We start from the raw sequence: 23,785 nt of genomic DNA, 5'->3' as shown, positions 1-23,785 counted from the left end.
GTCGTAGCCAAGACTTTAGTTATTATTTTCAGATCACAATTTAAGAGAGCAACCGGTCTGTAACTTGCAGGGTCCAACGCTTCCCTTCCCCCTTTCAAAAGCAAGCAGATATGTGCCTCATATAATCAATTGGGGAGGGTCTTACTTCTCATAGAATCGTTCACCATCCTCAGCATCAGTGGAACTATTTTGTCATGAAATGATTTATAAAATTCACAACCAAAGCCATCTGGGCCGGATGTTTTTCCAGAGGGGAAGGCTCCAATAGCATTCAAGAGGTCAGTGTCAGAAACTGGAGCATCTAAGTCATCTCTGGCTGCAAAATAGAATCAGAGACTTCCTCATTATCATTGGTCTATGCGTGCAGTCATATGCTCAATAAAAGACTGATCCTCCAAAAGAAGAGGGTTGAAGCGCCAGCTATATTTTAGACAAGACACGCTATTTCGGAAGTTGAGAGAAACTGGACTGTGATCAGATATTAGAATATTATGAGAAGTAGAATCCGTAACACTGGGCAATAATTCAGCAGCCATCAGAAAGTAATCAATCCTGGTGTAAGACTTATGGACATGAGAATAAAAAGAAAACTCCTCATCTGTAGAATGCTGCAGTCGCCATATAGCAACCATATTCCTTGTTTTCATGAAATCATTCAGAATTCCTACTGAAGATATAGCAGGGGGTGGTTTTGTAGAAAGTCTATCTGGGACCGGGTCAAGATAACAATTAAAATCACCTCCAATAATGACATTCAGGGTAGAGTCCAGTATCAAATCAAATGCCTTTCAGAAGAAATCAGGATTATCAATATTTGGGTCGTAGATATTAAGCATCGTTATCAGAAGGGAGTTTATGTTCCCAGATATCATCAAATACCTTCCATATGGGTCTGCTGTCATACAATCAAGGTGAAATGGTCGATTTTTTGTAAAAGAATACAAACCCCCCTAGATTTGCAGGTAAAAGGTGCTTGATAAACTTAGAAAATCCAACTTGCTCTCAACCTGCGCTGCTCATTTACACCAATGTTTCCTGAAGAAAAATTACGTCTGGTTTTATGACTTGAGATGCGAGAAGACGCGACTGAATGAATGAATGAACACTTCTACTTTACCAGTTATGGGCTCATTGTATTGATGTAGACACAACAGCAAAGAAAAAAAAAAAAAGGCACTCTCTTCAGAGGGGCAGCTCAGCTACTAAGGGCAAACGGGCTGCTTCCTGAGCAACAATAGCCCGTACCTGTGCACGTCTGATGACTGAGGAGATACCTGCTGATGTTCAGGAACATGATGCTCCTTCATTTAAACTCTTTGAGCTCCCTTTCTATCTGACAGTCCTGACAAGAGAACTCATCTAAACTGGATCTCCATTCTTCAGAAGCCTGAGAAGAAAATAAATGAAAACTCACAACAGAGTCTCCAGTTTACAGTTTGGACTCTCCAGTCCAGCAGACAGATGCTTCACTCCTGAACCCTCCAGGTTGTCGTTTCCACTCAGGTCCAGACGTTTCAGATGGGAGGGGTTGGACTTCAGAGCTGAGGCAATGACTTCACAGTGACTCTCTGAGAGTTCACAGAAAGAAAGTCTGTCATGAGACAAATAAATAAAATCTGTTATAATGGAAGAAGACATTTCTATGAAAATGATGGGTTTGATGAGTGGACAGTTGGACACATCCTGTTGGACATTTTGTTTCCACATCAGTGGTTCAGCTCATCTTCTCTGACTGTGTTTGACAGGAAACAATCATTCTCATCATCTCTCTCAGACCTTTGTTTAGTTGAATGTGCAGATGAATGGAGACAACACTGAGTTACACTGAGGCTTCCAGACTGTCCACAGCCCGTCAGTGGATCTGATCTAGGGTTGCCAACTCCCTGAAAAATAAATAAGGGACACCTCATTGGCAGGGCCGGCTGACCCGGTTGCCTTCACCGTGGTGAATTTTTTTAGCCCTTTTTTGCGTATGTGAAACAATTTTTTGACTATTTGACTCAAACCTGAATTGAATTAGATGCATATTTCTGAGTGATATGAACACACGGAAAACAAATTATTGTTCAAGTATTTATTCTTAATACAAAATAACAAAGTTAACAGAATAAAATAAATATCTTTCTTAAACAGAAACCTGTCCTGCTTAACTTAAAACTGTATAAATTAATATAAAACAATAGAAAGCAGAACATTCCTCTTGTAATACTGCAATAAGAAAAGTGCAAACAGAAAGTGTGAGGAAAAGTTGTTGCTTTGTTGTCTTCTGGTATCTTCTTCACAAGCAACAGTACCTCGATCAATGAGATGAGAGGGATTCCTGCTGTCAGCTCATTGGTCACAGAGCAGGAGATGGCCTGGGAATAAGTTTACCGTAAATGTTCATATAAAGCGTCCTGTTATTCATTCATTCCATTGACATTTAACACACTATTTTGGATTCTCACGGTAATATGGGACAAAGTGCGTCCTGTTTCAGCTCAATACGGGACGCGTACTTTTGTTTCTAAATACGGGACGATTCCGTTTTTAAAGGGACGGTTGGCAACCCTAATCTGATCCCATCATGAGGACATCTGGATGAGACAAACATCTGTACTGTCTTCACTGTTTAATGGACTCTGGATCTTTTGACTGAGTTCAGCTCAGTCAACAGTTCCAGTTGGAAAGATGATCTCTGCTGTCGACCTGCTGCCGTCAGCTTCAGTCCACAAGTGGAACATTTAGTCTTTAGTCCAACACAAATGAAAGTCATCACTTGACAACCTCAGACCTGGACATCATTCAGTATGAACATGGTGAAATATTTCCATGTGGAGGATACAGGACTGGCTCAACTTTAGTTGTTCAGCACAAACACAATGAACAAACAATCAGGTTGAATTCTTTTCACCATCAAGTCATCACAAAGATGTTCTCAGGGTTTTATCTGTCAAACTAAACTCTGACCTTTGTGTGTTTCAGATCTCTTTAACAAGTCACTTCTACCGTTCTGCTCTTATATATTCAGACCTCTGAGCATTTCCTGCTTCAACTCTTCTCTACAGCAACAAGACAGGAAACAAATATAACTAGAAAATTCCTGCGGAAATTTTGACTGTGCCGATGATGCTGCCAGTTTCAAGTGTGCGTGGTAAATCATCATATTATATCACATCACTCGGCAACAAAGTGACTGGATGGGTGTGAGTTTGATGTAATTCATGTTGGAGGGGGGGGAAAAGAGAGGGGGGGAGGGAGAGGAGGGAGGGAGAGAGAGGGGGGAGGGAGGAGGAGGGGAGAGAGAGGAGGTAGGGAGGGAGAGGGGGGGAGAGAAGGGAGGGGGGAGAGAGAGGAGGTGGGGAGGGAGAGAGGGGAACCTTCTGGTGAACATTTAAACCGTGTATACAAACCGTGAACATTAAGGACTACTGTGGTTTAGTTATCTGCTGTGTTATACAAACATGTATGTGTAGACTTGAACACGAGTGTATGAAACTTTTGTGCCATGGTTGTTGTCTACCCCAGCGTAATCTTTCTCTTTTGTGTGCCTTTTAGGATTGTCAGCTTGCTCTCCGGCCGAGACCGGGTGATGTTCTTTGTTGTGTTTCTCAACAGGTGTAGCAGTTGCTGCTTGGTGTATCCCTCTTTTTCTCTCCATCCCCCCCCCCCCCCCTTTTTCTCTCAACTCCTGTCCACTCTATCTTTCCTTCTCTTTCTCTCTCCGTGTCAGGTTCAGCAATATTATGTAAAGGTCCATCCACCAACATGTATAAAAAATAAAATAAAGTTTAACTGAGATTATCAAGAGGAGCCTTATCATTCATAAAGCTCCCCTTGGCAAATCAAAATCTGCTCAGCACAATATAAAGAACAGATCATTATTCTGCTTGCTTCGATGCTGGACAGGACAAAAAAAAAAAAAAGGGAGGGAGGGCGGAGGGAGAGAGGGGGGGAGAGAAGGGAGGGAGGGGGGAGGGAGAGAGGGAGGGAGAGAAGGGGGGAGGGGGGAGGGAGAGAGGAGGGAGAGAAGGGAGGGGGGAGGGAGAGAGAGAAGGGAGAGAAGGGGGGAGGGGGGAGGGAGAGAGGAGGGAGAGAAGGGAGGGGGGAGAGAGGAGGGGGGAGGAGGGGGAGAGGAGGGAAGGAGAGAGTCCCTAATGTTTTGTCAGTCTGTGTCTGTAATGCTATAGTGGGAGGGGAGGCGGGGGGTTGGAGTGGGGGGGTCATAGTGTCAGGTTCTGGCTCCCTTACAGCACTGGAAGGGGTAGTTTTAATGTATTGGCAGATCCTGTTATCCACTGAGAACTCTTTTCCCTCCACTTTCTGTGTGCACCTGTGCTGAGTCTGCTCGTCAGGATTGGTCATAATGTTTTGGCACTCTGTGTCTGTGTGAATGTGCTCCTCTTCTGCTGCGTTTAGTGTGAGCTCGTTATGGTCCGGTTGTCATGGCTACCAGGGCCACCTGCTGCTGGAGTCTCCTTCTGCCTCTCACCTCTGCCTGAGTGAGAAGGAGGTCCAAAAAAACTGGACCCGAGGATTTGCCCTCCGAACAAATGCTCATAAATCAAAAACTACAAGTCCTATCGGGAAAACGAACACATTGTGAGCGTCAGCCGAGGGTTTTCTACAATTTAGTGTTGTTCCCACGCGCGTACTGCGAAAATTGTGGGCGTAGTCGTTTTAGAAAAAAAATATGCGACGCGAAAAATCGTCGAAAAATTGCTCTCACTTTTCACATACACACACATGGGGAAAAATTCGAAAACTGGTCGGCGCACTCCTCGCTCGGAGGAGCCTGCAGCCCAAACCGTACGTCCCACACAAATAAAACCCAGACCATCTGAAAGCCAACAAAAACCCCTACGTTTTTATATAGTTTTTATTGGTGTACCTCAAAAACTGTGGCCACCCCGTAAGATTGAACCTTTTTTTTTTCAGAATTTCGACGAAACTCTGAAGTTAGAGTGAGGGCTAGAGTGCGTCCATAGAGATCCATTATAAACGATGATTTTTTCAGATTTTTCCAAAATTTCACCAAAACGTAAACTGCGACCCTGACCAAACCATGAAAGGTACCGAAATGCCGTTTTCAGGACTAAAAAGCTACACTTCCCGTGCCTCGCACAAACTTCCAAGCAATTTTCTACTCCGAAGCACGGCCGAGTAATTGCTCGGCAAAGCGAAGGAGGACATTTTGGAATGTTGGCGATTTTTTCGGGCTTCTCCATTCATTTCAACGGGCCAAAATGCCCGCTTTTTGCCCGATTATTCTCGCCCCGTTGGAAGAATCGCTTAGAAAAGTCATAGCACACTTGTCCCGATTAAGGCGCACGTCTGGATATACAATTTGTCTATTTTTTTTAAGAACTCTGGGAGGAGAAGCGAACCGAAAAATTACGGAAGAAGGCGGAAGAAAATGAAGCCCAAGCAATAGTAATATATGTGACATGCACAGGCAGGCGCAGTCTAGCTCCCATTGCCTGCAATGGGAGCTAGTGCATCGGCACAGAAAATGAAAGATGTAAAAACAAGACCATGTGACTCGACTTCTCTCCTTAAAATGAAACGTTGAACTCAGTCAATAAAATGCTCCATGGTCAGTCTCTGTGTGGGATGATCAGTAGTTTACGGTGGCTCATGTTGATCTTAACAAGCTTTAGATAGATGTTGATGTGGAGCCACTTCACTGACTTCAGGATTATTCTGTACTCTAGAAACAGCCTTCACTATCCTCTCATCATTGTAACGTGAGGCCTCAGAGGCTGCTTCAGCTAAACTAACTTACTGATGGAGAGAATAATAAGACAGAGAAATAGAAAGAAAAGAGTCAATAACTAGAAGAACAGCTTTAAACAGCTGGAGAACATCTGGGACTAAATACAACTGACTGATGTTTGCAGTGAACAAGTGGAACACTGTTTGAAGAAGAATGAGAACGTCTGAAGAACTAAACTACTAATCTCCACTGATTGATTCTGTTAATGATCAGGACTCACCGAAATTTTCGGCAGTTCCTCACAACTGGGATCAGTCTCCGTCGTCCCTCCTTTGATGTTCTGTACTGATTGAGGTTCAACTCATCCAGAACCTCCTCTGACATCTGCAGCATGTAGGCCAGAGCTGAGTAGTGGATCTCAGAGAGATACTCTGATCTGTTCTCTGACTTCAGGAGCTCTTGGATCTCCTGATGAACTGAGAGGTCGTTCATCTCCATCAGACAGTGGAAGATGTTGATGCTTCCGTCAGGAGAGATTTCATCAGTGTTCATCTTCTTCAGGTTGTTGATGGTTCTCTGGATGATTTCTGGACTGTTCTCTGTCTGACCCAGCAGACCTCCTAAGAGTCTCTGGTTGGACTCCAGAGAGAGGCCATGAAGGAAGCGAACTAACAGGTCCAGGTGACCATTTTTACTCTCCAGGGATTTAATCATGACTATGTTCAGAAATTCATCCAGAGGTGAGTTATTGTAGTTTCTTCCCAGGAAGTCCTCCAGCACCTCTGTCTTCCTGTTGGTGTAACAGTGGATCATGTAGACTGCAGCCAGAAACTCCTGAACGCTCAGATGGACGAAGCAGAACACCTTGTCCTGGTACAGTCCTCTCTCCTCTTTAAAGATCTGTGTCAACACTCCTGAGTACACTGAGGCTGCTCTGATATCGATGCCACACTCTGTCAGGTCTGATTCATAGAAGATCAGGTTTCCTTTCAGCAGCTGATCAAAAGCCAGTTTTCCCAGAGACTCAATCATCTTCCTGCTCTCTGGACTCCAGTGTGGATCTGTCCCAGCTCCTCCATCATACTTGACCTTCTTCACTTTGGTCTGAACCACCAGGAAGTGGATGTACATCTCAGTCAGGGTCTTGGGCAGCTCTCCTCCCTCTCTGGTTTCCAACACATCCTCCAGAACTGTAGCAGTGATCCAGCAGAAGACTGGGATGTGACACATGATGTGGAGGCTTCGTGATGTCTTGATGTGGGAGATGATCCTGCTGGCCCGCTCCTCATCTCTGAATCTCTTCCTGAAGTACTCCTCCTTCTGGGGGTCAGTGAACCCTCTGACCTCTGTCACCATGTCAACACACTCAGGAGGGATCTGACTGGCTGCTGCAGGTCGTGTGGTTATCCAGAGGCGAGCAGAGGGAAGCAGTTTCCCCCTGATGAGGTTTGTCAGCAGCACATCCACTGAGGTGGACTCTGTAACATCAGTCAGGATCTCAGTGTTGTGGAAGTCCAGAGGAAGTCGACACTCATCCAGACCGTCAAAGATGAACACAACCTGGAACTCTTCAAAGCTGCAGATTCCTGCTTCTTTGGTTTCAGTAAAGAAGTGATGAACAAGTTCCACCAAGCTGAACTTTCTCTCTTTCAACACATTCAGCTCTCTGAAAGTCAATGGAAATATGAAGAGGATGTCCTGGTTGGCTTTGTCTTCAGCCCAGTCCAGAGTGAACTTCTGTGTTAAGACTGTTTTCCCAATGCCAGCCACTCCCTTTGTCATCACTCTTCTGATTGGTCCATGTCTTCCAGGTGAGGCTTTAAAGAGGTCTTCTTGTCTGATGCTTGTTTCTGGTCTGTGTCGTTTCCTGGATGCTGTTTCAATCTGTCTGACCTCATGTTCATCATTGACCTCTGCAGTCCCTCCCTCTGTGATGTAGAGCTCTGTGTAGATCTCATTCAGAAGGGTTGAGTTTCCTGCTTTAGCAATCCCCTCAAACACACACTGGAACTTCTCCTTCAGAGTAGATTTAACTTTACGTCCACAAAATGGAGCAACAAGTCCTGAATGAAGAAACAAGAAATAAGATGAATGAATAAACTCTCCAGAAAATATTCCAACATGTCATTGCTCTAAAGAATGAGTGTGTGAATATATCTTGGTTCATCTCTGGAGACATTAGTAAATGTCCCATTTCTCCAGCAGCTTCAATGTTTAGAGAAATCCTCTTACTGCTCTGCAGACAGTCAGCCAGCTCCTTCTGCTTCATTCTCCTCAGGAAGTTCATTGTGATCTTCATAAATAAATCTCTGCTGCTCCTCCTCTGCTCTTCATCCTCACCCTCCAACACCTCCTCATCCTCCCTCTGACTCTCTGAGCATTCTGGGTAATCTGGACTCAGAACCTTCTGGATCTTCTTCAGCTCCTTCTTCACAAAAGTGATGATGTTGTCCTCCAGCAGCTGGAACAGAATACCATATGAATGACACAAGCAGACTGAAATCATGGAGACAAACATCAGATCCATGTTGGACACACTGACAATCCACTGGTCTACAAAGTGCAGCATGGAGATGATGGAAAGTAGTTGTTGTACATGTACAGACCAGAAAGATGGAGTCCAGCTGTGTCTGATGCTGCTGGGCAGACTGACCACTGAGAACCTCTGAGCTCTGCTGGTGGACTCTGTGGACCAATCATCAACAATTAGCTCTCATCATGTCTGTCCACACAGAGACAAACACAAGGTAAATATCCCTGGAGTGATATGTGGATGTGAAGAGTGAATCAGATGAGTCTCTGTAGTGGTAAAGGTTTACTAGTCCTGCTGATCCCACTGACCATCAACAGCTCAGTCTGCAGCTGTTTCATAAAGCTTTCCCTCCCTGATGAATCAGCTGGATAAGGAACCCAGAGCCAGAGACTGAAGACTGTAAAACGTCCACCAGTCCACAGTGAGTGACTGACAGGCCATTATCAGCCACACAGAAAACAAAGCAGACAGAAACATTAAGAAACCTCAGACTCTCTGACTGATCATGTTAGAGATGATAATCCTAGCGAGGCACATGTTCTTCACCTCAGAGCCATCAGCTGTTTCTTTGTCTCCTCAAACATATTTGACTATTTTAACTATGGACACTTAGAAACATAGTGTCTACACAAAATAGACTGGATGTCCTTCCCCCCAACTCATCCTGAGTTTATCTTCTCTACGACTCAAACAAGGTCTTCAGGTCAGGACTCAGCTGTCCACCTACACCTGAAGGACAAGGGACAACAATGTCCACATGTTCTGAACATCTGAGGAGTCTCTGGACATTAATGGATCATCAGAGAACCACCAGGTTCATCAGAACAGGTCCCTCCAGGTCCAGGTCCAGGTCCAGGTGAGTATCAGGTCATTAACAGACTCTAGTGATGTGACCTTCAGGTGATAAAAACCTAAACTCCCCACCAGTCATTTAGAGCTGAACACTTGGAGGAAATGTCTTCTCGTTCAGACATCTTTGTCTCAGTTTAGTTTCTGGACATAACAATGTTCACTCTTCCAGGAATAAACCAAAGGTCACGAGTGTCCATGAAGACCAGAACGTAGATGAAGCAGGAGTTTTTATTCTCCAGCTCCACTTCCTCTGCAGCGTTACAGCTGATGAGTTTCATCTGAGTCTCTACCATGAAGAAGACCTGCAGGCCAAGGCCTCAGACGTGGAGCTGCTGACTCTCTTCCTCAATGTTTCATACTAATGTGCAGACTGTGTCTATATGAACTCTGGTTAGCTTAGCATTAATTTAGCTCCTGAACAGCTGATTAAAGACTGATGACACTACTCTGCTTCAAAGATCAGTCTCTTATCTGTCTCCTCCTCTAAGGCCTGACACTTACTGTGTCGGCCATTTTAGAAGATCTTTGTAAAATAAGCAAGAATTCAGCAAGTTACTCAAACCATGTGACTTGTATAAAGTTAGTGATTGTTCTACTGTATATCTATATGTTGTCTATCTTCTTCTTCCAGTGTGTCTGTGTTGTTTTAGATCAACATCTGTTTATCTTCTGAGGAAACATCTACAACATCTAAGCAGCAGAGATGAAACAGACATGAGCAAGTCAACGTTTATTTATCCTCAGCTCCTCAAGTCAGACAGATTTACTGACACTTTACCTCTCTGGACCAGAACCACGTCCTCCTTTAAACGTAACAATAATGTCCTTGGACCGGTCGCTCTTCAAGGACACACAGCTGGCTCCAGATCCTGATCCTGATTCAGATTCAGATCCAGGTCTCGGACTAGGACTTCGTCTGGGTCCAGGTCTAGGTCTAGGTCTATGTCCAGATCCAGGTCCAGGTCCCTCCAGTCTGTCCTCTCTCTGGTCCATGCTGCTGAAACACTAATCATTCATGTTGTAAACAGATCATTTTTTTACACAGACATTAAATATCTTGTATATATTTTTAGACACATTCTTCATATACTAGTAAACCATGTGTTCATTTATTCCTTTTGTATTCTGTCTTGTAACATGTTGTGGTGTCTTGTCAGCAGATATGTAGCACAGTGGGACCAGGAGAAACACAATCTCACACTAATATCTTTTCATTCATATACTGAGGAGGAGACAAGAAACACCACTTGAGTCTTTAATAGATTTACCTTCTATATAGAAAACTCTGGATATCAGACATTAGAGTCCTCAAAGTAGCCACCCTTTGCTTTGTTGACAGCGCTGCAAACAAGGCTGTGTGCTGAGCCCCTTTCTCTACTCCCTCTTCACCCACGACTGCAGACCTGTGCATGGATCACACTCCATCATCAAGTTCACAGACGACACCACCGTGATTGGTCTCATCACCAACAACGATGAGACAGCCTACAGGGAAGAGGTACAGCACCTGGCCACATGGTGCGCCGACAATAACCTGCTCCTTAACACCAGCAAGACCAAGGAGCTCATTGTGGACTTCAGGAAGGAGAGAAGAAGCACGCATGACCCCATTCACATCAACAGGATGGCCGTCCAGTGTGTCTCCAGCTTCAAGTTCCTGGGGACCCACATCTCACAGGACCTGTCCTGGACCACCAACACCTCCAGCCTGGTCAAGAAATCTCACCAGCGCCTCTTCTTCCTGAGGACACTGAAGAAGAACCATCTGTCTTCAGCCCTCCTGGTGAACTTCTACCACTGTGTGATTGAGAGCATCCTAACCAACTGTGTCACAGTCTGGTATGGGAGCTGCTCTGTCGTGGAGCACAAAGGACTACAGCAGGTAGTGAAAACTGCCCAGAGCATCACAGGAACTCCACTCCCTGCCATTGAGGACGTCCAGAAGAAGCGTTGTCTGCGTGGAGCTCTCAGTATTCTGAAGGACTCCTCCCACCCGGCACATGGACTATTTTCCCTCCTGCCCTCAGGCAGGCGCTTCAGAAGCCTCCAGACAAGGACCAGCAGACTGAGGAATAGCTTTTTCCCCAGAGCTGTGACCTTACTGAACTCTGACCCCTGCTGATCCCTGCCCCCCACTTCCCCCTGCTGACCCCTACACACCAATTCACTCACAGCCCTTAACTCCTCATTCCCTCACTGACCAAGACTTTTACACCATCACCACTGCACTACTGGACTGCTCTACAGACACACACTTTAAACAATCTGTTTGTACAGTACTATATACTGAACATTGCATTAGTTTAGTAACATTAGGTAGCTACTGCTTATTGTTTATTCACTGTTTAATTGTTCACTTTATCTGTATTTTGTATCAACTAATTTATCATCTGCCCATCTCCTTTATTAGTGACTCGAGGCTACGCACGAGACACGACTCCCCATATAGCTCTAAGCTATATGGGGAGTCGTGTCTCGATGTCGCCCCATCTTCCGTACCTTTTTTCGGTCTCAAACTCGCCCCGCAATTTTGGGGCGACACCGACAAAAATTACATCAAAACGTGCGCCTTTATCGGGATCGGTGTGCTATTACTTTTATAAGGAATCCACGAATTTTTCGCGAATTTATTCGCGAAAAACTGCGAAATTCGTCCCATTGAAATGAATGGGAAACTGCGAAAAAACGAGAAAACTGACACTTTTGAGGGGCATTTTCAAAAGCTAACTCCTCCCGCAAAATTTCACCTAGAGACTTCATTTAAACTTTAAAATGTAGGTAAATTTGTCCTCTATAAAAATTCTATTCAGATTTTTGATATCTTTTATACTTTTCGATCAATCACTCGTCAATCATCGTGATCAATCATGTGAAATTTCTGAGTTTATAATGGGTGTGTATTGCGTGGAATGTTCGGCCTAGAGTGGGAGACCTCAGAGGCTAGAGTGGTAGAGGCTGTCTGAAATTCACTGAAATTTTTCTCTTTCCACGCTGCTCCTGGGCACATCTTACATCGTAGACATTAGATTTTTTCCACTTTTGTAGAGGAACTTGTCCTGATTCATACAATGTGCTCGCCTAAGACGAGACATTTTCTGAATTTGAATGGCGTGCCCCAGAGTGAGGAGTGTCCCGCTCCAACTGCCAATAAACTCCCATTCAAAATATGAAGCTGATTTTCGAGGAAAGCTGAATCCACCCTCTTCTTATACTCGCCACAGTTTCCACAATATTTACTCCAGAGACACCAAAATTACATCAGTGTGTTCGGGAACTTCTCCTGCCAATCACTGTCTGTTTTTTTTTTCTGATGTGAGCTTTGGTTTTGCCTCAGTGAGCCCAAATGCGAGGACTGTCAGAGGGCAAAAAATCAAAATTTCTTCCTTCTCCTCTCCTGTGTCTGTGAGTAGTCATGGCAACCAGCAGAGTCACCATGGCAGCCTCAGGCCAGGGCCACAGCTGCAGCCATTTTTGTAGTCCTTGGCAGTTAATTTCAGTTTATTTAAGTAAATAACAAAGAAAGAGACAGAGAGAGGGTAAAAGACAGACAGGCAGTAACAGAGAGGTAAAGCAAGACATTTTTTGAGGTGACTGTCACTCTGCTTGCTCTGTGTGTACATCTGAGCTGAATGTTTTCTATTGTGTGTGTGCGTGACTGTGCTAATCTCTACCCTTAGCCTAGTTTAGTGCGTCAGCGCCGCGCGTTAGCGTGGCAAATGGTAATGCCAACATTAGTAATGGTAATGCTAACATCTTTTTCCTTTTCTTTTTTTAATAACCCCGGCAGCAGCCCTCGAGTCACTCTCAAAATTTCCTGCGGGAAATTTCTAGTTGTAAATGATGTTATAGTTCCTGTTTATAGTCTACTCACATTTAATGAACAAATCCATCCCATCTGTATAATATGTTCATAGTACCTCATTCAATCATTGTGTATATCCTGCTCATTCACCTGTATATATGGTCTCACCTGTACATAGGTTTGATCTGTAAATATTGTCCATATGCTGTAAAACAACCTGTACCATACTACTATGCACCACACTATTTATGCCACGTGCACTTACTGCCTATTGCACTTCTGGTTATATGCTAAACTGCATTTCATTGCTCTGTACCTGTAAATGTGTAATGACAATAAAGTTGAATCTAATCTAATCTAATGTAACCCTTGGACTTCTCTCAATGAGCTTCATGATGTAGTCACCTGAAATGGTTTTCACTTCACAGGTGTGGCTTGTCAGGGTTGCTTTGTGGAATTTTTTGCCTTCTTAATGGGGTTGGGACCATCAGTCAGGTTGGTACACAGCTGACAGCCCTATTTTACAACTGTTAGAATTCATATTATGACAAGAACCAATCAGCTGAGTAAAGAGAAACAACTGTTCATCATTACTTTAAGAACTGAAAGTCAGTCAGTCCAGAAAATTACAAAAACCTTGAAGGTGTCCCCAAGTGCAGTTGCAAAAACCATCAAGCGCTACGATGAAACTGGCTGACATGAGGACCGCCCCAGGAAAGGAAGACCAAGAGTCACCTCTGCTGCTGAGGATAAATTCATCCGAGTCACCAGCCTCAGAAATCACAAGTTAACATCTCCTCAGATTAGAGCCCAGATCAATGGCACACAGAGTTCTAGTAGCAGACACATCTCTGCATCAACTGTTCAGAGGAGACTGCACCAATCAGGCCTTTATGGTCAAACAGCTGCTAGAAAACCACCACTAAGGAAAAACAACAAGCAGAAGAGATTTGTTTGGGCCAAGAAACACAAGGAATGGACATTAGACCAGTGGAAATTTGCGCTTTGGTCTGATGAGTCCAAATTTTTGTGTCTTTGTGCGACGCAGAAAAGGTGAACGGATGGTCTCTACAAGAATGGTTCCAACCGTGAAGCATGGAGGAGGAGGTGTGATGGTGTGGGGGGGCTTTGCTGGTGACACTGTTGGGGATTTATTCAAAATTGAAGGCACAGCATGGCTACCACAGCATCCTGCAGCAACATGCTATCCCACCCGGTTTGCGTTTCGTTGGACCATCATTTGTTTTTTGACAGGACAATGACCCCACACACCTCCAGGCTGTGTAAGGGCTATTTGACCAAGAAAGAGAGTGATGGAGTGCTCAGAGCTTGCTCAGCTCAGTCCTGGGTTGAGGCTGGACAGTCTGCATATGTTCATGGAGAGGAGGACGTTGTCCAAAGTCCTCTCCATCATGGATTTCTCCCATTTTCTAAACAACATGTTCAGCCAAAAACTCCCAAAGACTAAATGTTGCCCTGAATATCCCAGGGGGTCTTTAACTGTCACTTCATTCAATAAATTCATCCTGTCTGCTAAAAAGAAGAGAATCAAATAAAAACTATCACAGGAATATTATCTAAATACGAACATTACCATCTTCTACTATTCCTAAAAAATAAAGTAACTGTACCACTTCAAGGATCAACAATGTAAAATATAATATTAAAGATATTAATGATTAATGGGCAACAAAACTGTGCAAGAGCCTGTCTGATGATATTAGTTGATCAACTTCAATATTTCCTCCTTTCTCTTACTTTGTTGTCACTGATTTTCTTTCAAATTATAAAATAAAATGACTTGAACTATTGTACAGTAGTAGTCATGGTCACTATGAACAAGAATCAAGAAAATATCTGAGCAAACCTATGAAGGAAAGGGTTTTATGACTGTTTGAAGATGAAGAACTGAACTGTCAGGACGCCTTGAGGTATTTTTCTTCCACATTATAAAGTAAAATGACTTGAAATGTTGGACAGTAATAGAGAGGGATGTTGTGAACAAGAATCAAGTCAGGAATCGTGGTAATCTATGAAGGAAACCAGATTATTAAATTTGAACCAGAATCCACCAAATAAACAAGTAGAAGTAAAGAAAAATCAGAGCGAGGCTGAACTGACAACGACGGCTCACATGACCACAGTATAAAGGTCAAGGTGGAAAATACATGACCTGATACTGAGTAAAAGTACTTAGTTACTTTCAGCGCTTCCCGTTAGAAAAGCAGATCAAACTTCTAGAGACAGATTTCAAATCAAAGACTGTGTCATGGATGGAAATAATCAAATAAGTTGAAATCATATTCAGGAAGCAGGTCTCGCGCTGATCACGCAGAGACTAGAAATGGCGGATCAGTTTCATACGAGTCCTCCTCCAGACTCTGGACTTTCAGCTCTGACTCAGATTAACGTGAATTTATGGAGCTGCAGATTTCTGCTGCTTCTGTTGGAGCTGAGCTGCTGACATCTGATTTGAACCAAGAAAACATTCAAAACTGCTTCATTACCTTCAGACGGAGTTTGACACGGAGAGAAAAATATCTGCGACACGATCCTGGTGAAAGAGAAACTAAACTGAAACCAGGAAACTACCTGCCAGGTGTTTGGAGGAGGAGTCAACACAAACGTTTCATGACCATGGGCGTGGTAGTCGGGGGAAAAGGGGACCGGACTACCCAGGGCCTGAGTAGGGAGAGCTGAATCATAGAAATAAACACTAGAAGTCGCGTTGACTACCACGGTCTATTGGAACGAATGCGTCAACAGAACCGCCATCTTGGTACAGGGGAATGCAGCTTCTATATGACGAACGTCAATCGGGGACAAGGCATACATACATAATTAAAATACCTTAAATCGGCGAGTTTATTTTCTTGTTTCGTTACGAATGTCAGAATAAAATAAAATAATAGGTTTTTGTTAACATAACATAACCTGTTTTACGTTCAAAATCTAATGGACATAATTCAATTTTTCCACTCAAATAAACTCAAATAAACACAAACTCCGATTGTGCGGAACATTTATATTAGTATGTGTGTGGTTTAAAAACTGAAATTTTTGACAGCAAGGTTTTCTGTTATTATTGTATGTATAATATATTGTATTTTATTGCGAATAAAATTACACATATTTGCCTCAAGAAGCTGTAGAGTCATTTCGGGACGTACGTTGTAGCACATTTCCGCTTCCCCAGAAAATCTCCCTCTTTTTCATAGTTCAATGTTGGCAGGTATGGTGAGGCTGCTTGCACAAGTTTGTAAAAATCACACAATGTAGTAGTAGCATATAACTAAATACCGGCCTGGTGCCGTAGTATCAGTATGACTGAAAGTTGTTATAGTTTATAGCCATATGCAGCACAAAAGTCCGGCATCTTCCCTCGCTTTCACACTGTGAAAATGCGTAGTCAAACGACTGAACCCCTGTACCAAGATGGCGGCCGTATCGACGCATTCCAAGAGGCTCAACGCGACTTCTCGTGTTTATTTCTATGGAGCTGAATGCTTGTAAAGCCTTTGCATCCTCTGATTTAATCGCTGCCCATGACAATATTTTATTCATGTATCAGATCAATTACATGATCATTTCCAGAATGTTCCTGGAGCAAAGCCTTTGCTGTAGCATATCCATTTCCATCAGTTATATGTTGACAGCTTTGGATCAGCTGTTGTGGCTGCCCCCTGGTGTATTGCTCCAGGTAGTGAAGGCAGTCCACCCCATTGTTGGCCTTTGGTTCTAGTGTTTGTTCTAATGACTGCATAAAGGCATGATATTGCAGTGGATTGCCATCAAAGATCTAAACGTCCCTTTTTGGCAGTGATGCTAGACTTTGCTGCTGCACCAGCATTGATGTTATTTCATGTTGTTCTTCCATTCTAGACAGCATGTTATGTTCACTGCTGATGTTCCTGAAAGAGGGTACATTTGCATCTTTGAGATGAGACACTGGAGGTGCTGCATCCTTAGGAGCTGTGCTCTGTGCTTTTGTTGGCACCGAGGGCCCCTGTTGTAAATAACTGGCTCCTTCAGATTGCTTTGACCTTGCGCCCCCAAAATATGGATGGAAACTTCTTACTTGGGGTGGTGGTCCTCCTCCATCCCTTCCATCTTGATGTGGTACAAAAGGCTCTGCATGGATATTAAGTCTCTGTTCAACAGAAGACTCCATGCCATCTAGATCATTTATCTGGAAAGTTTTCTCCACCACCACACTGGATGTAATGTCTTTAGATTTCTAGTTTTCTCTCCAGATTTTTCAGAGTCTTGTTATTTTTTGTAGATATTTTTGCCAAATTCTGCGCTACTGTGACAAGGTCATTTCCCATACGTGGGATTAATAAACATGTCTTATGTCTTATGTCTTATCCAGTTTAATAGAAGAAGCACTCCTCACACTTGATCCAGAGGTTCTCAAGACATTCACTGTTGCCATGGATGCAGATATCTCTGTTTCAGGTTGAAGCTGTTCCTTTCGTTTCCTTCTTTTCTCTTCCTGCTCTTCAACAGCATGTTTTTCCTTGAGCAACTTTTGCCGTGCCAGTAAAGCAGCCATTTCAGCCTCAGCTCTGAGACGTGCAGATGCAGTAGATGACACATTAGACTTTGTGCCACATTTCACGCTGCCTTGATTTGAAATGCCGTCACATGGTGCTATTTCATCCTGATCATCATTTTGAAGAGTTTGGTGAAACTGAAGCTTTTCTCCATTGTTCCCATTCTCCTGTTCATCCTTCTCCACTGATGAGGCCTCCTGCTGATGGGGCCTTCCAGGCATGTGAGTATGTTGATTCTTTTAAAGCATGCTTCAACATCCTCAACGCATCCTTCTGGATGTTTACTAACCTTTGAAAACCACACCGTTTACTTTTGTTATTCATCAGTGGGAATGAATGACATCAGAGATTCATGCAAAGCAGTAGCATCATCAGATAGTTGCATCAAAACATCCAACTGAGATCTGACCAATGAAACATTGTTCTCATCCCTCATGAGCTCTTTGAGAGACAAAATCAGGCCTTTTATTTCATCCACTTTCCTTTTACGCTCCTTTTGAATTCATTCACTTTTATTCATCATGGCCTTTTCACTGAGGATTATTTTTCTTTTCTCTTCAAGTTCACCAACAGTTGAAGCAGCATTTGTAGCACTCATTCTGCATGCACAAAGGAATGATCACATGAGAATCCAATCCAAAGCCAGCAGTATCAACAGCCACAGGTATCGCGTGAGATCCCAACTTCATGAAATCCAGCGCTGCGTAACAAAGCACACACTGAGCGGATGCATCAATCCAAACATTGCATCACAAGTCCTCTCATCATCGTCAATCAACGCATCAGACAACACGTCACTTTCCACTCAGCAGCAACCAGTTCAAACTGTTTCCAACAGAGCAACGTAACAGCAGAAATAGGTTACATACCGCTGATCACCATGTCATGTTGCCCGGTTGATGCGCTGTGAGGCGTCCGTGTGAGCCATCAATTATTCCATTTATCCATTTGGCTCCGAGTCCAAAGCGTACGTGGCTTGTTGACTCCTTCATGGCTCCAGTCAAACTTAGTTTGTCTGTTTTACTGACAATGTTGGGCGACTATCAAACAAACCTTCTAGTCACCGAGAGGCTAAGCAGGGGAAAAACTTTAGCTGCCGGACGCGCTGGCTGTTCAATAAAACATCTCTGGAGTTCTGCTTTGTACATATTTATTGCTGTTAAAAACTCAAGCGGTGAATATTCCAACAATCCATAAAAGACACTGAGTCACTTTTCATGAGATCATGCGGTCAGCAGAAGTACGACTTCCCCCCTCACCCTCTCACTTCATTCATTCACCAGGTGAACAGCTGATTTTACTACCTGGCTGATGCACCACCACGTGACCCACATCCCCGTATGTGACCATAGCAACAAACCCTGAACCAATTCTAGCTGGCGCCTACACCATATATATGCTAAAATATTCATGTCCAATCAGATATTCATTTGGGACACTGATGACCCTATGGAGGGCACTTCTGAAAGAAACAACACTGTTCCAAGGTCCTGAGTTGAGCCATGGATCTTCATTCTTCTTCTTCTTCTTCTTCCATAAGGCAGATACCCTATACTAATGATTAATGAGTAGTGTTGCAGATGCAGCCCTTTCCACCATCAATGCTGGGAAGTCCACAGAGAACACATTATACAGGTAATGTTAAGTTGAAGGTCGTCACACAAGATTAAAGATGGACACCAAAAATTGTTCTGGCACATTGTTTTCATTCCATTTTGTTTGTTGAAGCAAATCCAGCCACATTTATGCTCCTATTGTTATTGAGGATGAGGATGGGAGTGAAGATTTCCATGTTCAACCCAGAAGCTCTGACCCTGCAAAGAAAGCTGAGGAATGTTTTCTTCTATGGTTTGTCATCTTTAAACTGACGTTTTGTGTGGTGTTGGAGGTCAAGGTTCCACCTATTAAAAACGTTCTAATGACAAACTGAAGAAAACATCCAAAAACACTGATATGGTGTTTAAAATCATTGTTCCAGAGTGTCTGGAAGAACAATTCTTTTCTCTGCTTCATTTGATTCCATTCTGTTTGGTATGGTTACAGGGACACAAGTATATCTGCAGCCCAGATCATTGAGGAATTAGCATGTGCCATAGACCACAAAACTGTCAGCAGATTCAACAGAACACGCTCAAATGTTTGGGATGGAGCTGTCAGAGGGTTCAGACGTTCAAGCTTCTCTGAAAAATTCACTGATGATGCAGGCTCTTTAGAAGAGGGGATAGACACAGGTGGACCAAGGCCAGAGTTTCTCCCACTTCTTATGAGCCTCTTGCAGTAGCACCGGTATCACACCACTTACTGTACTACTGGACCAGTTCTAGGTTCTAAGGAGTGGGGAGCAAAAATAATTACACCAGAGACTGTTTCTTTAAATATAAAAGGCCGGCAATTTACTGAATGCAAAACAGATATAAAACACAATACACAAAACAAAAATACCCTGCAGGGTCTTAACTTGAGGTAAGTATATTAAATGAAAAGGTATTTCACTCTTTTTTTGTTCTTTAGTTCACCTAAGTTATTTTAGTCTAATCTAATCTAAGTTAAGTTAGACCAGTTTCTTTTTTCCTAGGTTGCACCTATTTTAGAATTCCTATTTTCTTCCTGAGTTAACTCTTTTTCCTTTCTTTTGCAGGTAAGATAATACCTTCAATTACAAAATCACATCAGAGTGGACCACAATCATTTCAAATCACATTCAAATATGAACTCAGTATGAAAAGAAAAGTATAACACCTTAATTTCAAGTTCAAGTCCCAATGTGAGTTCAATTATCCAATCCTCGCTCCGACCGAGCTTCAAACCAAGCAAAAAACCTGACCTGTGTAACAGGTCATAAGCACAATAAATCTCCTTTTTAAATCCGCAAATTACACAAATAAATGTTTCACAGTCTCTGAGTTGTAACATTACTGCTACGGTGCTTTTTCACCTCAAAAATGGTGGCGGAGCGGCCTCTTTTAAGTCACGGCTCCGTCTCCCACACAAACTACTGCACACATCTTTCATTTACACAGCATACATTCACTTCTATAACATTCACAATCTTCATAAACCCAAAATATTAACTGGTAAACCGTTTATGATGAAGCATTTACTTGTAAACAGCTACGTTTTTAGCGTTAGCTCTCCGCTAGGAAAAAAAAAGTACAACACGGCAAAAATGCGAGAAAACAACACAAAACTCACCAAAACCGGTGTGGCTTAGTTCTCATAAAATCCCCGTCAGTTCCCGACCAGGTAAGTTATGTTTTTCCAACTGCAAGATCAACTTTTTCAATCTTTTCTCTGCTTATTATCCACCGCTCGTTCTCTCCGATTTTTCCTCTGCTCTCTCCCACAGGTCTCTGCTGCAGCGTCACTGAGGTGCTGCGTCTAGCGCCACCTGTCCCTTAAAGGGGCAGCGACTTGAATTTCTGTCAGCATACTTTTTAATCTTAAACATTAAATTATTGCTAAATTATAACATTTTTAATTAACTGATGAATTAACTTACGTTAAATTACTTAACTTTCAAACTTATTTATGCAGTTTTTAATCTATTTATTCTTATTAATGTCATATTTTAACATGGGTTACACAGTCACCAGTCGGTACTTGGTGTACAATGCTACAGGTTTGTTGTCAGGCCAGCCCTTGCTTGCATAGTTTGATTCAATCATGCCTATTTCTCATATGTATCAGCAAAGGCAAGAAAGAAGAAAGGTCAGTAAACATGGATATGAACAATGTTCAGCTTTGCAAATAGTTTTTCCATTCATTTGAGTTTTAAAGTAACACTTCATAGAAACATTCATTTTGTTTCTCTACAAGAAAACTCAGGTCATATTTTTAAAGCATTATTTTTGTGCCAACTGTAAAGAGTTATTTAACTCCACTCTGACTGATTGTTGTTGGAATGTGATGTACTGTACTGTAGGTTTGTCTCCACCATGTGCATTCCCCCAGCAATAAGAGAGGATGAGTATGTCTTGACAGGGAAGATGATAGCTGTGTCCATTGTTCATGGAGGACCAGGCCCACATTGTCTCTCAAGGGACCTGGTCAAGCACATAGTTGGACAGCCTGGTTTCTGTGCACAGGTGAAGGATGTGACGGATGATGAGATAGGGAGAGCTCTCCATGAGGTATGGCCAGAGAGTACACTGGTCATTAAATGAATGAAATACTTACAAGTGCAGTATATCTGGTTAAGTGTACAGTAAAGGCCCTTATTCAAATGACTGATAATGCTGAAGAGGAATCATTAGTGAAAACACTGAATGAAACAACATTCATTCAACTACTTGTTCCATTTCTTTTTTGTCTCAGCAGTATAGTGATATCCAATATTACAATTAGCAGTTGTATACATGTCTTTGATGGGTACTGTGTGTGGATTCTCCATTAAGATTGAGTCTGCACTTTCTTTGACTCTGTCTCTGCAAGATGCGTTACTGAAACACAGCTCCTTGCTTCAAACTGCTGGATGCTTCAGACACGTCAGCTCTTTGGATGAAAAACACACAATTGTGGCAGAATACCTTCCATGGTACATCATGGGCACCAATCACAGCACAATAGAAAGGTAATACTAGGTATTTGAATGAAATGGCTTGAGTGTTGAGTGGGGCCTGCTGCACTTCTCTACATTATTAATATTAAGTACTAGTTAAGTTGAGTCAATGATTTGAAAATTGTTATCCAAACATTATGGGGAAAAAGTCTTCCATAGTTTGGGATTTCTCAGCCTTTCTAAGTCATAGACAACTTCATTTGATTACATCTGATAGTTTTCAAAAAGTCAAGTGTTCAAAACCTTGTTAACATGAAAATTGTCCAAGTTTTCCTGCCTGTACCCTTCAATAGATTCAAAGAAGGACTGGCCAGCCTGCACCTTTTGGATTCCCTTTGCCAACACCCCACTGTACTGGCTCCAGTGCTGTGTCATAAGGACAAGAGGCTGACTTCTGCACAACTTGAACAACTCTTTAAAGCACAGCTCAGTCCTACAGGGAGCAACAGGAAGACTGCAGAAAACTTTACACTCAGCTTCTGGGCAGACTATCTAATGGACTGTAAAATGCTATTGTGATTCTAAAAGATCTACTCTTATTACATGAATGGAAATCTATTTCAAAACACTTCTTTGTTTTACAGAGCAAGGACCTGTGTCGCTGGAGGAGCTGTTTCTGTTCATCACAGGCCTGAAGACACTACCACCCGCAGGAATGACACCCCAACCATGCATCACATTTTCACAGGGGTCTGTGTATCCCACAGCTAACACATGTACAAACACCATCAAACTTCCACTCTTGCAAACCTATGGTGATTTCAAAGCAAATATGGATTTTGGTATTCAAAAGTGGCCAGGATTTGGGCACTAAACTATTAAATTAGGGATGTGTGTATAGCAGCAGTTAGAATGTCTGACTCTTTCTAGGGAGCAGAGAGACCTGGTTATCTTCATATCCAGCTATGCTGCCCTGGAGAGCTCAGCCTCCCATACATTAACTAATCCACTGTGGCCCCATAGGTCCCTACTGGTTACAAGGAAATACATGATCACTAAGGTACTAATAGAAGCACACAGAACATTGATTTGTGACCAGGTGTTGAATTTAATATCAAAAGAAGAAAATGTATTTTGAATAGATTCTTAGTTCATTAGTGTATGGTACCAAATCATTGGAGCATGTTGGAGCCCATTTGGATCCAGTTGTCAGTGTCTTAACAGTCCTCACAGTTCCTGGGATGCAGAGTGCTGTTAGATATAGTTTGGTAAACCCTCCTTCAGCAGTGTCCCGTCACTGTGGTGTAGAAACACGTCCTCAGGCTCCGTCCACGTTCAGAAGCATCCAGTAGGTTCTCAGCAGCTTGGTGCAGGAAGTGTTTCCCAACAACAAGTCTCTCATACTGTTAGCATGAGGAGCTAACTAGCATCAGTCCTCAGTGTGGTCACGGTTTAGCATCAATTAAGCGGAATTCCAGACAGAAAAGGCTCCACTGAGCGTCCAGTCTCTCCAACAAACAAATACACTAAGTGGTTCAGGCAGACACGGAACTAAATCACACTAACTTAAATAAATATAGATTATTGAACTAAGTTTTAGAGGTGACTTCCTGTCTCGCGCCATCTCTTTCCTCTCAGTCCCACCCACCTGGTTACCAGGTAGGTTAACTTGAACATCACTGATTGGCTAATCAAACAGATTGACACCTGTCCATACCATTAACGCCACAATGGTGCGTTCAGGAACCATGTTGAACATAGGACATTCCAGATACTTAATAAACCTTCCCAAATACCAGTAGTCTTCTACGTACTTTGAAGATTCATGCTGCGGGTCAGATTATTCAAT

At 42.8% G+C, this 23,785-nt stretch overlaps 1 protein-coding gene across 3 annotated transcripts; it reads right to left on the bottom strand.

Moving 5' to 3' along the window:
- Positions 1-1,392: 1,392 nt before the first annotated feature.
- LOC311494582 (protein NLRC3-like) lies at positions 1,393-20,878 on the bottom strand. Of its 3 annotated transcripts, XM_084553689.1 has the most exons (4): positions 20,631-20,878; positions 7,928-10,085; positions 5,976-7,758; positions 1,393-1,591 (listed from the first exon to the last, which is right to left on the bottom strand). In XM_084553689.1, exons 2-4 carry the CDS (start codon positions 8,262-8,264, stop codon positions 1,411-1,413), a joined length of 2,301 nt encoding a protein of 766 aa, XP_084409815.1. In that variant the 5' UTR covers positions 8,265-10,085; positions 20,631-20,878; the 3' UTR covers positions 1,393-1,410. The 3 variants fall into 3 exon arrangements, with proteins under 3 accessions (XP_084409815.1, XP_084409814.1, XP_084409816.1); XM_084553688.1 differs by lacking the exon at positions 20,631-20,878 and having other exon boundaries at positions 7,928-10,418; XM_084553690.1 differs by lacking the exons at positions 1,393-1,591; positions 20,631-20,878 and adding an exon at positions 2,166-2,357 and having other exon boundaries at positions 7,928-10,418.
- Between the last annotated feature and the right edge of the window lie 2,907 nt (positions 20,879-23,785).

This window comes from Chelon labrosus, assembly GCF_963514085.1.
Source record: "Chelon labrosus genome assembly, chromosome: 10".
Classification (NCBI taxonomy): domain Eukaryota; kingdom Metazoa; phylum Chordata; class Actinopteri; order Mugiliformes; family Mugilidae; genus Chelon; species Chelon labrosus.
Note: the sequence above shows the minus strand (reverse complement) of the source record. Positions and strands in the feature narration are given on the sequence as shown.

Excerpts from the sequence above, each read along its gene's own strand:
- LOC311494582 (XM_084553689.1), bottom strand. The coding sequence starts at position 8,264 with ATGCTGCACTTTGTAGACCAGTGGATTGTCAGTGTGTCCAACATGGAT. Across the intron at positions 7,759-7,927 it reads GGCTGACTGTCTGCAGAGCA|GACTTGTTGCTCCATTTTGT; the intron begins GTAAGAGGATTT and ends TTCTTCATTCAG. Across the intron at positions 1,592-5,975 it reads AGGAACTGCCGAAAATTTCG|ACTTTCTTTCTGTGAACTCT; the intron begins GTGAGTCCTGAT and ends GTCTCATGACAG.